Consider the following 14,969-nt stretch of genomic DNA (forward strand, 5'->3'; position numbering starts at 1 on the left):
CTGTAATTGAAAACAAAATCAAGCCTGGCCAGTGTGGTTCAGTGGTTGAGCATGGTTCAATTCCCAGTTAGGGTACAAGCCCAGGTCGCAGGCTCCATCCCCAGTAGAGGGCATGCAGGGGGCAGCCGATCAGTGATTCTCATCATTGTTTTTTCTGTCTCTCCCTCTCCCTTCCTCTCTCTTAAATCAATAAAAAAAGCATTTTTTAAAAGAAAAAAATCAAGCTTAACTAGATAAGAGGAAAATCTAGCTGTCATGTCAATGTCATTCCATTGATCCTTAGGTTATTTCATTGCTGTAGCTGGCCAAATAGATACTATTTTCTTGCCTCACCTCTCTATGTGTGCCCCTTCTAAAACTAAGTTTTCCAAGCAGAAAGATTTTATTTAGCCAAGGATATTCAAGTACCGAGCTCCCCTGTTAGAATCTCCAAACAACTGATTTGATATGTTTAGTGTTTTGCACATTTTTTCTAATAGGGGATTGTAATCCCTTCATCATAATGTGAAAATTGTTTCTTTTTTCCTTCAAGTTTGATTCATTTGACATAGTACTTCCATCATTTCAGATTGTCTTGAAATATTTATTTCTTTTTGTGCAAATATTTTCCTAGCATTGCACTTCATACTAGTAGATCTTTCATGTACATAAGACTTCACCCACATGAATCTTAATGCCATTATTAAAATTTTTACTTATGTGATTTGGATGTGGTGGAAAATGTAGGTACCTAAATAGAGAATTACAGAGCTCAGGACAAGGAATGATTTACATTAATTGTGTGTTTCATATTTAGAAAGCAGTGTTAAAAGTTACTAAAGGTATGTGATTTTATTTTGAGAAATGGTATTAATAACTACTGTTTATTAATCTCTTACCATGTGCCAGGCATTGTACTGTAAACTTTATATAAATATTAAATGAAGTAATGCAGTCTTGTAACCACTACACAATATTGTCTCCCCAGATGACATCTTCTGTTTGTTTTCATTGCAATTCCAAAGGAGTTACTTTGGAATTGCAATCTTCCTAACTGCATTATTTTGGAGGTTAGTTGTTTGATTTTATTAGTGTGAAACTATGCTAAGTATGCCTGAAATTCAAATAATAAATTTGAATCAGCTGGAGAAAGGGTTAGAACATTAGAATTAAAGAATCAGTTCTTCTGGAAAAAGACATGTCAAGGTGGAAAAGAAGGGAACACAATTTCACTCCTTTGTGTATATATTCGTTCTCAGTTTTGTACAACTTACTATTTACAATAACATTTGAGTACACTCAGTAAAATCCAAAACCCAGTTGGGTTCAAAAGTTTGGAGGAGAGAGGACAGACAGAAGTCAGCTTCTAAACTACTGTTAAATCTTTGACAGGACTATGCTCAACAATAAGATGACATTTTCTAACCATGAACAGTGATGTGCCAGTTCACAATTTTTTGCATTTACTAAATCACAAGTCTTTAGAGCTTCTTAGGTTTTTTTTGTGTTTTTTTGGGGGGGGAAGGTGGTATAGCAAAGGTGAAGATTTATTGAAGAACAAGTACAGACTCCCATGTGGGGAGGGGGAAAGAGTGCCCTTCTTTTATTTTAACTGTTTGCAGGTGTGTTTTGAGATATCTTTTTAGAATTGGCTCAATGTCATGCTCATATGTATACATTAACACATTTTTTAATTCTCACAGAGGAATAATGAAAAATTCATAATAAAATAACATGACACCATGAAAATGTAATCTGCAAACTGAGAGTAATAAGAGCCATCCTCTGGTTGCCTTTAAAAAGCCAATATCAGGAGCCTCCCAAGCCAACTTGAGTTTGGGGTCAGAATAATGATAGAAAACTGGGTAGAGGTTTTCTCTCTGTGACAATAGTGAGTTGATAAGATATTTGAGATATGTGCATGGCCCATATCTACTCTCTGCTTAATGAATGAGAGCTATTTTGAATGTCAATTTTGGATAATAGATTTAACTTTTTTTATATAAACAGGGAAGGGATACAAACTGTGTTGAAGAATAGTCATTTTCAGATATGCAAAATGTGATATTTCTCAAAAAATTACAAAAAGTTAAAGATTCTTTAATTAGTTAACTATTTGACTATAATAATAGCCAAGCAATCCAACATCTTATCTCTGATTGTAGGTAAAACACACACACACACACACACACACACACACACACACACACACACACAACTTTGCTTAGAATTGCTGCCACAAACACAAGACAAGGCAACAATGTTAGGTATGAAAGCAGAGATAAATTAGTGATCATTTCTTAGAGAATTTGTAGAAAGGAAGTACTTTGTAAAGGGAAAACTTGGGCCTCACCTCACTATTGCCTTGGAAGTTCTTGTCCTGGTTCCAGTTTTTTTTGTTGTTGTTTTTTTTTTCTTGTTTGTGGTTGATGATATTCTGGGAGTGGAATTTCTTGCAACCATCTACTTTATATTAACTTTGATGTTTAAAGATGATAATTTTGACCAACCATATTTACAAAGTTTAATGGTAGTGATAATAGAGCCCTGCAGATAGTAGGCACAGAATAGATAGGGTTTTGGCTGAGCTATCTAAATATTCTTGCCTGCTCCTTCCCCTCAAACTTAATGGCATACATTTGTGAGAAATGTTGCTCAGGATTAGGGAGAGTTTGTAAGCAAGATTCAGTCACAAACCAGTAGTATAGGGTGTTGGCTTAATTAAATTTATGACCACTAGGTAACTGGCTTAAGTGTGTGCATTTTTCACCTATTTAGAAAGGTTGCTCAGCAGACTATAAAGCGCTTAAAATGCCATGTTATAGAAAAGATATCATACATAAATGTCTAATCCTCTTAAAGATCATGGACATGTTAAGTAACAAAGTTTGTTCTGCTTACACCTTAGTGGGTAGTAACTTTTTGTTACATAAAAACAAAAAATATCAGGATTAATAAAATATTTACAAAGTATAGATTATTAGCCCCCCAAAGCTCATAATGATATGGCAACATTTTATTTTATTTATTTATTTTTAAATTTATCTTTATTGTTGAAAGGATTGTAGATGTCCCCTTTTTCCCCACTGACCCTCTCCACCCTGCGCACGCCCCTCGCAGGCTTTCACCACACTATGATATGATAAGATTTTAGATAAATAAGGTTACTTCTTCATTTATTTTGCTTTGGTTTGGGACAGTTAATAACTGTTAGACTGATTGAGATCACAGTTAATTGAGTAGACATTAAATTAAATACATTTTAGGTACAATGTCTTTTGGCTAATAGGGTAAAAAAATAGTAAGAAGAAATTTTGTACCACAAGAAGAAATCTTGGCTAGAGAAAATGTCAGAATTTTAGGTTCTGAAAATTTTCACTGCTATTTTAATCTCTGTAGATATTTCAGTAAAACTATGTTGCATTATACAGTACATGGTACATAGATTTTCAACAAATGTCACTGAATTGAATGTACTGTATAACAATCACAATTCTAAAATGGAGACTTTACTCCTAACAACAGCTCTGTAATTAAAATAAAACCCTAATTTAATTTTCTATATGAGTAAACCTAGGCAGCAAACCACTGAAGTGAAAAAAAGAATGGAAATTGGAGCCAAAAGTGGAGTTCCCACTTCCTAGTTTTAGATTAATTATATTGCTTAAACTTTCTGAACTTCAGTTTTCTCAACTGGAAAATGTAGGTAACTTAATACCTACTTTTTTTTCCTTTTGGTAAAATGCTAAACCATCATATAAATAATGGTCTTATTTAATTTAAGGCATATGGACAATTTGCTATTGGAATAAAGATAGAAGGATATTTAAAAGATTGGTATCAGTCTATGAGGGCTGAGGATGTAGTAGAAATAAAAAAAAAAAATGAGGGTAATGAAGAACCATGAGGACAGAGTGTGGGAAATACCACTGATATATATGAGTGGTGAAGTTCTCATAGATAATTACAGGTCAGGGGTCATCAGGAAATGGAGAAGATTGTAAGCCTGCCAATGAAACTATGAAAGGATAGGGAGAGTGGCTAGAAGGTCAGTAGATAGTGGTAATACAAGTCAAGAGGGCTCGTGTATATGGATTGCAGGGTTTTAAACAGAGAAGATGATTGATCAACAAAAACCAGAACACTTAAATGTATAAAATTGCCTTGAGAAAAGAATTAGCAGAAGACACATAGAAAACCAAACAAATAAAAAATAGGAAAATATTAATATCAGCAAAAATAGTTATACTAATAAAAGAAGCAAAACAGTACACAAATTGGTTCAGCAACAAACAATACTTTCATGTCAATAGTAGCATAAACACTGAGTACTGAGTTAGACAAAACTTGGGATTTATAGAACTAAATTCTATGTATCAGAATTATTAAGAGATAATATACAACTTCAATAAATCAAGAAATAACAGCATAAGTATATGCATACTATTTAGGTGTATGGAGGTAAGTACCAGAAGAAAAAGCTAAGAGTTGAAAATGATTGCCTCTGGGGGATCAGGTGTGCATGAAGAAGGTTGGGACAGGGAATTGCTGTTTCTTATATATCTTTTATTATTTGACCTTTTAAGCATTACAGGCATTACTCTAATTAAAAAAATAAAAAAATATTTTAAAGAGCTAATAAATAGCAATTCTTGTTTGCCATAAAACAAGAGTTCAAAGGAGCACCAGAGCAGGAGGTAGGGGGACACAGATAAGGGTCGTGTTTGGAAAAGATGGGCTCAACACAGATATGAATTAAATTTTTCAAAACAATAGCAGGGGACAGAGGTCTGAATAAAAGACATTCATTTTCATTAATGGGGGTGAAGAAGGCAGTTAATATGGAGGGGGATATGAGTCACGTGTTAATAAGTAAGGAAGCTGCTGAGTTCATAGAGCTAAAAGGCCCAGAGATTCCATCATTAGTGAAGGACTTATGTTAAATAAGCATTGTGGAAAGCTGCCTGGGTACTTTCCAGAAAAAAACACCTGACACTAAGATCTATGCTGTCTTGATATTGACAAAAATTGAATTTTCAAATGAAAAACATCCAAGTTGGAGTATTTTCCTTTGGCAATAGCACTATCCAAGTAATCAGGATTGTTCTTTTTGTATCCTCCCATGACTCTTAAAGGTTTTTTGGAAGCCTTGAGCCAAGTGGAAAAGAATTGCACATACAATATACATAATTATTTGAGTTTTTCTAATAACCACCACCTGTATGACAACTTGTAAAATGAGTTCAGCTGAGTTTCCCCCTGTCACTAACATATGTGAAATTATCTATTTCTTGCTCATGGCAGGGAAATGATCACAGTGTGTTATTCTTAATGTCTCCAGGAAAGACATGTGATTAGTGATGTTTTGAATTTGAAACCAAAATTGTGATACTTCTAGGGAAAACCATGAAAAACATACATAGATTCGTTTTCTAAAAAATATTTTGAAACCAAGTTTTTCCACATTTTATTTTCAAAAATATTTGAATATATTTTGCTTTGTGGAAAGCATTTTAGTTTCATTTAAAAATATCATTACAATGAGAAAATATTAATACAATTTCACATATTTATGCTTGGAAAGATTTGTGGCATGGTGTTCAGGGAGGGAGAAGATAGAAAATTGGACATTCATTTGCGCATCTACTTTGTGCTTGACACTAAGCCAGGTACTTTAGATATTTTATCTCATTGAACTGTATTGTAGATACACTACACATTAAGTATGATTCTACCTCTTTTATAGATGGGGAAACTGAGGTTCAGTTCAGTTAAGTCAGTTACTTCAGTTAAATCAAACACCTCAGATCATACAGCGCAGGCTTTTATAAGCCTAAATAATTGAATTTAAAGTCTATATTTTTCCCACCTTATTATGCTACCTCCACTTACAATTGAACTCTAAACACAAACTAAAAATGGGCCAACCTTTAGTTTTAAAAAGGCCCAACTTGCCCTGACTAGTTTGGCTCAGTGGATAGAGCATCAGCCTGTGGACTGAAGGGTCCCAGGTTCGATTCTGGTCAAGGGCACGTACCTTGGTTGAGGGCACATCCCCAGTAGGGGGTGTGCAGCTGATTGGTGTTTCTCTCTCATCAATTATCCTACCTGTCTATCCCTCTCCTTTCCTCTCTGTAAAAAATCAATAAAATATGTATATTTTTAAAAAGCCCAACTTACTTCTGCTCTATTACTCTTTAAAGAGACTTCTGCCAGGTGGAAGAGACATATAAACACCAAGGAACCTAGGTGAGACTAATCACTCCCTGTCATCCCTTGTCCATGGGATTTGCACAGTCAGGTTACTCTTCACTCTGACCAAGAATGGATCCAATCCTATGTAACCCCATACAAGTAGAATTACCACATCTAAGATTCCCAGGGCACTGTTCTATTTTCAGCAGCACTTCAACTTTATCATCAGAAGCTATTGAAAAACTAGAAAAATGTTATATATACAAAAAAGCCACCAGCATTTGACAAATCTCAAACTGAAGTATGAATAATAGAATAGAAAGTAATATATTAGTTACCCAACTCTACCCATTTTTTTAAATAGACAATATCTTGTCTGGTCAAATATATTCTTAGTTGTACTGAGCTAATGAAAGAATATAGCATCACCATTGCCACTATTCAAGATTCTTAATCCTAGCATGTTATTCCCATCTCTGATAATTGCCCCTCACTCCCTACCTACTGTTATGACACCTTCATCTGATCACTGTGAGAATAAAATTAATCAGTATGCCAATCTGTCTTGTACAAAGCTGCTAGGATTAACCTCCTAAAGCACACCTATCAGTATTTTCCTACTTAATAACCTTCACTCACTCTGCACTGCCTACCAAATAAAGTTCAACATTTTAAACTTAACATTTGAGCCTCATGATCTAGTACTCCTCATTCTGTCTTCCTTTCCATACAAACCAAACCACTAACTGTAAACCTATTCCTGAAGCCCAAAATGTAAATTCCCAAACCTATAACTTTTTTCAGGTAATTCCCTCTTAGGAGTCAACTCTATGCCACACCATAATACCACATATAAAAATTGGCTCACTCTTCAAAGCCCAGTTCAATTCCTGCCTCCTCAACAAAGCTTTCCTTGACCTTCCAGCTGAAATTAATTTCTTCTCTCTTCTGTTCTCAAAGCACATTACTTGTTCCTCTGTTATGACAGAAGACACTTAGTTTTGTGTTATGTTTTAAGTTTGTCATTTCCATATTAGATAGTAAACACTTATAAGAAATGTGACAATGCTTTACCCACTTTAGTATTTTTCATAGGACCTGGCATGAAGATTTAATGTTTATAAATAATAATTGCTACTAAAAACTAAGAACTACTATTTTGTTAAGTACTTTCCAATAGCACTCAACTATGGTAAGTGCTTAGCATACAAAACATAATTTATTCTTAGAATAGCCTGTAAGAAATGAGTGATGTAAAATCTTTATTTTAAAATGAAGAAACTGAAGCAAATTACAAGATTTAACTATATTTCAAGTGACTTAATCTAATAAGATGGTTCAGAGAAAATATCATTCTAAGGCTTTATAGATTGAAAATGGTGGATTTTTAAATTATTTGTGGTTCTTTTTGACAAATACAGATAAAGTGCATATTTCAAATTCACAGCCCTTAGAAGTAATATCATGTATATTTAATATAAATCAATCAAATTCTTATGTGGACAGGTTCCTTTATTTTTTCTTATTTTTTCTCCTTTTATCTTTTACTAAGAGTTGCCTATGAAAGGGTCAATTTGAGCAAGTTATTCTTTACTAGAAAAAACATCTGAAAACATACAAATGATGTTGATTATTCATTGTTCCTGTTGTTAACTTTACCAAGATACAAGAAAATCTTTTTTCCTTTAACACTTGCATAACAGATGTTTACAAGATTCCAAAGTTTTCAGAACATAAATTAGTCACTGGCAATTATATCCGAAGAGATTAATGCTTAGCAACTAAATTTTAGTTTATATTTTGTTTATGTAATATACAATAAATTGTATACATTTTAACTTGACTTAATATACCATATTTTCAAAGAAGACATATAGGAAGTAATTACCAGCCTGTGAAATGAGACCATTATAATAACCTTCAATAATATCATTTGCAAATCACTGTTCATTTAAGTACCATATCTCATGAAAGTATTTAATGTTTAAAAATATTTAATGTTTTACAACCATTAGGACCAATTTAGACCTGAGGATCAGCTATAAATCAGGAATTTATTAATCAATTCATGATTCCTTCATAGATTTAGTTCATTAATAGACCTGAAATATTTTGTGTTCTGAGAGGAAAAGGAAATTTAGTTTTTAAAATACTGTAACAAATTACAAATCCTAGTTACATAACTCTTCAATATTTTGATGAAAATTTAATATGGGTACTTGTACAGAGTGAGAAGTGTTTAAGGGTATTATTTCAATTTTGTAAGGTATCAGTTAATTGAACTTACCTGTTCATGTATATGGCTTGATTCACCATGGCAAAGGTCATTTCCAATGCTTGTAGATGTTGAGTCACCTCCTGTGATAGTTTGGATTTGCTGGCTAGAATGGGATTGTTGACAATGAGGAGAGTGGATGATCTGGGGCTGTTGGACAATGTGATGATGGCACTGAACCTGAGGATAGAATTCCTAAAACACATACCAAAAAGAGTCATTGAGAATAAAAATTACTGATCAAGAAAAACCCAACTGAAACTATTTTAAAATTTTCTTTCACAAGATATTTGAAGCCCTAGGATTTGTAGCTTTACTAAGTGATTTTTTCTGTTTCTTTTCTTTTCTTTTTTAAATTTTATTGAATCTATTGAGGTAACATTGGTTAATACAATCATATAGGTTTTAGGTATACAATTCTATAATACATCATATGTATATTGTGTGTTCACCATCCCAAGTCAAGTCTCCTTCTGTCGCCACTTATCCCTCCATTAAACCTTCAACCTCTCCCTCCCCCCCTCCCCACTTCTCTCTGGCAATCACCATACTGCTGTCTGTGTCTATGAGATTGTTGTGTTTTTTTTTGGCATAATCCCTTCACCTTTATCACTCCGTTCCCCAACACTCCTCCCCTTTGTGCATATGGATCTGTTTCTATTTTGTTTACTTTCATCAATTTTAAAGTATTCCATTGGGGGAAATTTTATTGAATTCTATTTTTATTTGATCAAGTGGCTGTGACCATCCAAATACTTACCTAAATGGGTCAGGGACTTGAATGTTCTGATTAAATTAATATTCCACTAATAGTTATCACTAAAACTATAATGAATATTAATATTAAATCCTCTTTTTTGATGATTCAACAGATACTTCAGCACCTAATTACCTAATAATACTATAATTCTGAAGCTGTAGATGAATTATAAAATTAGAAAATAATATAATGTAGTGATTTTCAATGTTAGGAATCACAGTGGAGGTGGAGAAAGTTCTTACGCTTATGAAAACCGAGTATGAATTAAGAAAAAATATTCAAAAACAGTGACTGAAAATTCAGATCCAGAAAATATGTATTCTAAGTCTGATTTTATCACTTACTGTGTGATCTTGAGAAACTGCATATGCAATCTTTATTAGCCTCAGTTTCCTCCTTTGTAAAAGTGGAAACAATATGTGTCGCATTGGGTTGTTATGAAGAATAAATGAACTAATGGATGATTATCTTAAAATTACACAACTAATCAGTGGCAAAATTGGGACTGGAACTCATGATTTCTATATCAGAGCTCTTTTAGAACATTAAGCTAAATTTTTACTGCCATTAATATGTTCTGTAACTTGTTTTTTAATTAAATCTTTGCTATCTGCTTGTTCATTTGTCATGGAGGTTTTTTCCTCCTCATAAGTATAGAGCACAGAATAAAAAAGATATTTGGTTATTTCAGTTTGAGGGCTTTCAGGTTTATTTGAATTTCCTGCACTTTTTTTGTTAATGTTCTACTTTGATAACAGGCACCTGAAAGCCAATTTTCAAAGAAAAAAATAATACTTTTTGACTTATAGTAATATATTCATGCACATACAATTAACTGCAAAAGTATAAATTGAGTGCCCTATTTTCTTTGACTGTGGAAAGCTGACTTGTATTAATAAAAGAAAACACTTCAGATCTTCAGTTTTTATATGAAACAATTTTAAACTATGTTGAATGGGAAAAGCAAGATGCGTAAGAATCAATATAGTATGCTCCCTTTGTATAACATTTTAAAAAATGTACATATATGTATATTTACAAATATATATGATGGCTTTGAAATGCACAGAGCAAAACACTTTTAAGAGTTACTGCCTGAGAAGATGAACTGAGGGACAAGAGAATCAGGATAGATAGGCTATTTATTCACTGTATGCATTTTTACTCTCTTTTTATACTTTTTTGTGCCTCTTAATACATTTTATGCCTTGATGTTTTTAGCTATGTGTATTAATTATCATTTCATGTATAGAAAAAGTATTTTGAAAGAAAGAAAAATATTTAAAGAAACACATTTTACAAACAGAAACTGAATTGGTAGACATATAGATAATAAAGATCATAGAATCAGTTCATAGAATCATTTTCTATAGGCTCGTTTCCAATATGACTTACTTTACAAACATACAAGCACTAAGATGTCTACAGTTTAAAAGTCTGGCTGTGTACTAATCAGGAACTCTTACACAAATTCAGGGGGTAAATGTATTATCTGTTCTTTAATGTTACAAAATACCTTCATACATTGGATTAGGATAAAGTCAGTGAAAGTCTGAACTCTGAGAAAACTTTCACACAGTGGGAAGCTCATACACTACTGAAATAGAATTTCTCCTGAAAAAAATATAATGTATTTCTTCAAAAAACAAGTTAGGAAACACTTTGAAAGGACATATCAATAAAGAATAATAAAGAAAACAAAACTAATTTCTCACTCATCTTCCTTTATTAAAGTATCCATTGCCTCTTGAATAGAATGGGAATAGTCTCTCCATCTGGGGTGCTTTGTGGTTTCCCTGAACCTATTTGGCCTCGTACCCACTCACTGGAACCACTGAAGTCTTAGCAGGTACTCAGTTTTCAATTCTCACACGTGACTACTAAAATTGTTGTTCCAAAGCAAGATATTCATATATTACTCATACTTTTGAAGCATACTATAAGCTGAGTTTTTAACCTGCAAGAGATCACTTTTGATTTATCATATATTTTGTCTTCATTGATAGAGAAAAAATATAGAGTACAATTCATATGAATTGGATAATATGTTGCACCTGGTACCATTTTAACAGCCTTCTAATGCAAAGACCTCTTTCTTGGACAGGTCCCATTGCCTAAGAGCTAATCTTATTTGAATTAGTCTCATGTCATACTAAACAGGTTTGTACAGATTCTGGCTTTATCCAGATCATCTCACTGTATTTCTATTACTGAGGAAATTCAACTACAACAAAGCAGTTGTAGTTTATCCTATATGAATGGCTCCTTTTACCTTGGGAAATCTCCATGGTAGTTCCAAAACTCCCAAATCAGTTAAGTCATTCATGAGAAAAGGGGAAATAGAAATGTAAATATATGTTAATAGTAAGTAGCGGCAGTGTTCTCTTAAAGGGGTTCTTCTTTAATTAATCCAGATGCAAAGCAATAATAATGTACAGGGTGTTCAATACTTTCCTCTAGGGACAAAAATTTAGAAAACGTTTATTTATTCTCTTTGAAACAAGAAGTTGGAAGCAGCATGAAATGATGTGCCTCAACCATTCCTTGCTGTTGAAAATGTGCTAAACTTATTATTTTGGCAGTTCAGCTCGATAAAGGAAAAATGATATAATTTGACAGCTTGAGGAAAGCGCCCATTGAAGAACTGACATAGTTGATTAAATTTTTCTATTTGGAATCATAATGTTCAGAAATATTTTGTTTGTTCCTTGGAAGATATGTGTACTGTACCCTTCAGACTACATCCAGTTTTACAAGCAGCCCAGAATCTTAAAGATTTGGATGCCTATAAATGAGTTTACCCTATTTATTTTTTATTGGGCAACATCTAAGTAATATACATTAGTTTCTATAAATATGGAAACAACTGCCCATAAATGCTCAGAAAAATAATTTTCTCATACCAAGAAAATTACAAAGGAAAATTTAGTATATTTTAATCTTTCATTCCTATATGAAAAAATATGTTGTGATTGAAATTCATTCAGTATTATTTAACTGCCTATTTTTTGGCTGAATTGTGCCCCTTGCTCCCCCTAAAAGAAATGCTAAAGTCTTAATCCCCAGTACCTCAGAATGTGACCTTATTAAGAAACAGAGGTATAATCAAGTTAAAGTGAAGTCATTAGGATAAGTCCTACTTCAACATTACTAGTGCCTCATATGAAGGGACAGACATGCACAAAGGGAAAAGGATATGAAGATGCCGCTTAAGGGTCGAGGATTAAAGTTATGCATCTATAAGTGTAGGAACCCTTACCTCCAGAAACCAGAAGATAGGCATGGAAGTGTTTCTTCTCTAAAGTTTTCAAAGGGAGCATGGCCCTGCCGACACTGAGATACCCTAACTCTAACCTTCAGAACTGTGATAAAATAAATTTCTGTTGTTTTCAGCCATCCAGAGTTTGGTAGTTTGTTACAGCAACCCTAAGAAATTAACACACTGTCTAGTTCAAGAATGTCCAGGAGATAAGTCTCAGGCTTTGTGTGGGCTGGGCATGCTTGAATCCACCAAACAGGTCATGTGGAAACCTCTGCAGGTTACAGTAACAACTCTGCTTTGAAGGACTGGGCCTTCAGAGCTGCAGTTTTGTACCCTGTACTTCAAGCATGTCATACTCCAAGGCTAACACGGGCTAAGTAAACAAGGTTTAAGTTTACGGTATGTGGGCTGCAAAAAACCAAAAGTTTCAATTTTCATAGAAACGTAGGTTTATTTCGATAGAGACATGCTGAATACAAAGGGCTGAAATAAGTGAGTCATTGTTAACATAAAATAATAGAACATTTAAATAAAAATTAATATTTTTCTTGAACATTAACTTACCAGACACTGAATAACTGCACAAATTAATAAGCATAATGCAAAAAACCTATTTTTCTTATTTTACGAAAGTGAAATATTTCCTGTTGTGCACACCAAACAAGTCAGTCCAAGACTGTAGATGTGACAATTGGCTGCTAAAATATCCTCTGTTAGTATTAGTGGAGAGAAATGATGTCCCTGCGTGTAAAGCACGTAAAGGAAATGAATGCAACATGATTATAGTAATCATTAGTGAATGTTGTAGTCCGTTATTAATAATTATGTATAACAGGATATTATAAAAATTAAGTTACAAAATTTTTATTAAAACGTTTCTTACATACCATTATATTGGCTAGGCAGCAAAAATATTCGTTGTGGGCTGCATGTGGCCCACAGACTGTGAGTTTGACATGCTTGCTGTACTTATTAAGTTCAATGGAATTTTAAAAGTGTGACTTGAAGCTTTCGTTTTCTAGAACTTTTATAGTATACAATATTTTTCGTATATAGTAATTTAACATTTTATGTTAAATGAATTAAAATAAAATTATAATGTTTTAAATTATGATTTTTCTGAGACCAGTTTAAAAGAAACATACAAAGCATGGGATATTTATATTATGTTCAGATTCTACCATTAATTGTCTATGTGAATTGGCATATCTTTACTTCAGTTTCCCATTCAGTATAACAGGGACAATAATATTTCACATGAGGAAATGGAAGTGTTAAGGATGATATGAAGTGCTGCAGACATAATAAGATAGTATTATGACTCAGAGGTCTTGTCTAGCTCTTGACATTTGAATGTCATTTAAGCTCTACTAAAGTATTAATAATTCAAAAGTATATACTTACAAAATAAGCCTTAAAACAAATTTTACATACCTGATCCATATTTAGCTTCTCCACTTTTCTTATTGTTTTTTCATAAATAACATTGTTTCCTGGGAAGAAATGGCCTCCTCTTAGGAATGGAGACAGTGGTTCCTATGAAGACAGTAAAAACTGTGTTGTGCTTTGAAAGGTACCTTTTCAGGGAAACATTAACTTAAGTAAATATCCAGTCTTTAATAAACTCTGAGGTAGTGGCAGACTATAGGAGGAGATATTTCAATAAAGTCTGAGAGACGTAAAGAAATAGTAATAAAGATAGCCTATTTTCTCAAACAGAAAATCTGGATCTCTCCTACTACATTTAACGAGGCCTAACACAGTGTTTTGGGGAAATTATAAAGGGGTGGAAAAGAGAATTTGTTTCTGTTCCTAAGGCAAGGTATAATTTTCTCAGAGTTTTCTCTGAAGTAGACAGGCATGAGGTCAACCTCATTTAAATTTGGTTCTCGGGCAGGTTTCGCTCCCTGTAAAAGTATTATTAGAGAAATGCAAAATAAACATAATTCATCACCACTGAGCCATAAAGTAGGTAGAACTATATTACATAATTTCTTTTCCTGGTACTCAATCTGGGTACCCTTGAAGTGTACAGTTCTTATTTGAGATGATAATCAAAGCTCAGGCTCTCAGTACAATATGTTTTGAATACTGAGAACAGAGTAAAGGTTTAAGAGCCACTGTATCTCCATATAATCAACTAAATTGATGTAGTATTATCTTAGAAGATGTCAGCCAGTGAAATAAAGGCTGGTGACATGTTCAAGATATGAAAGAAACCAGGAAAGAGCTATTAAAATTATATCTGGAGTCTAAAATAAATGTAATGTGCACTATATATATTCCTTTCCCTTCGTTTGGTTTTCATGAGTCTTTAACTTGTAGATGGGGAGTTGGAGTTGTTTTGTTACAAACCAAAAATTGCATTGATCTGTTTTGGGACACAGGAACAGTTTAGAAAGGGATTGGCCAAGGTTGTTACTAGTTAACATATTTAAGACCATTTCAAAATCAACAAAAGGTTCTAGCATTTTTGCAGTCTTCTATTGTAATATAGT

General features: G+C 33.2%; 1 protein-coding gene across 3 annotated transcripts in view; it reads right to left on the bottom strand.

The window, feature by feature from the left end:
• The window catches only part of POF1B (POF1B actin binding protein), a 73,019-nt gene that overhangs the window by 30,309 nt on the left and 27,741 nt on the right, over positions 1 to 14,969 (bottom strand). For all 3 annotated transcript variants that reach the window (XM_036304738.1, XM_036304737.1, XM_036304736.1), the window contains 2 exons: positions 13,906 to 14,007; positions 8,462 to 8,644 (listed from right to left, as the gene is read on the bottom strand). In XM_036304738.1, the coding sequence (XP_036160631.1) occupies positions 8,462 to 8,644; positions 13,906 to 14,007 (285 nt within the window). The remainder of the gene's footprint in view (positions 1 to 8,461; positions 8,645 to 13,905; positions 14,008 to 14,969) is intronic.

The sequence above is a fragment of the Myotis myotis genome, unplaced genomic scaffold, assembly GCF_014108235.1.
Source record: "Myotis myotis isolate mMyoMyo1 unplaced genomic scaffold, mMyoMyo1.p scaffold_m19_p_4, whole genome shotgun sequence".
NCBI lineage: Eukaryota > Metazoa > Chordata > Mammalia > Chiroptera > Vespertilionidae > Myotis > Myotis myotis.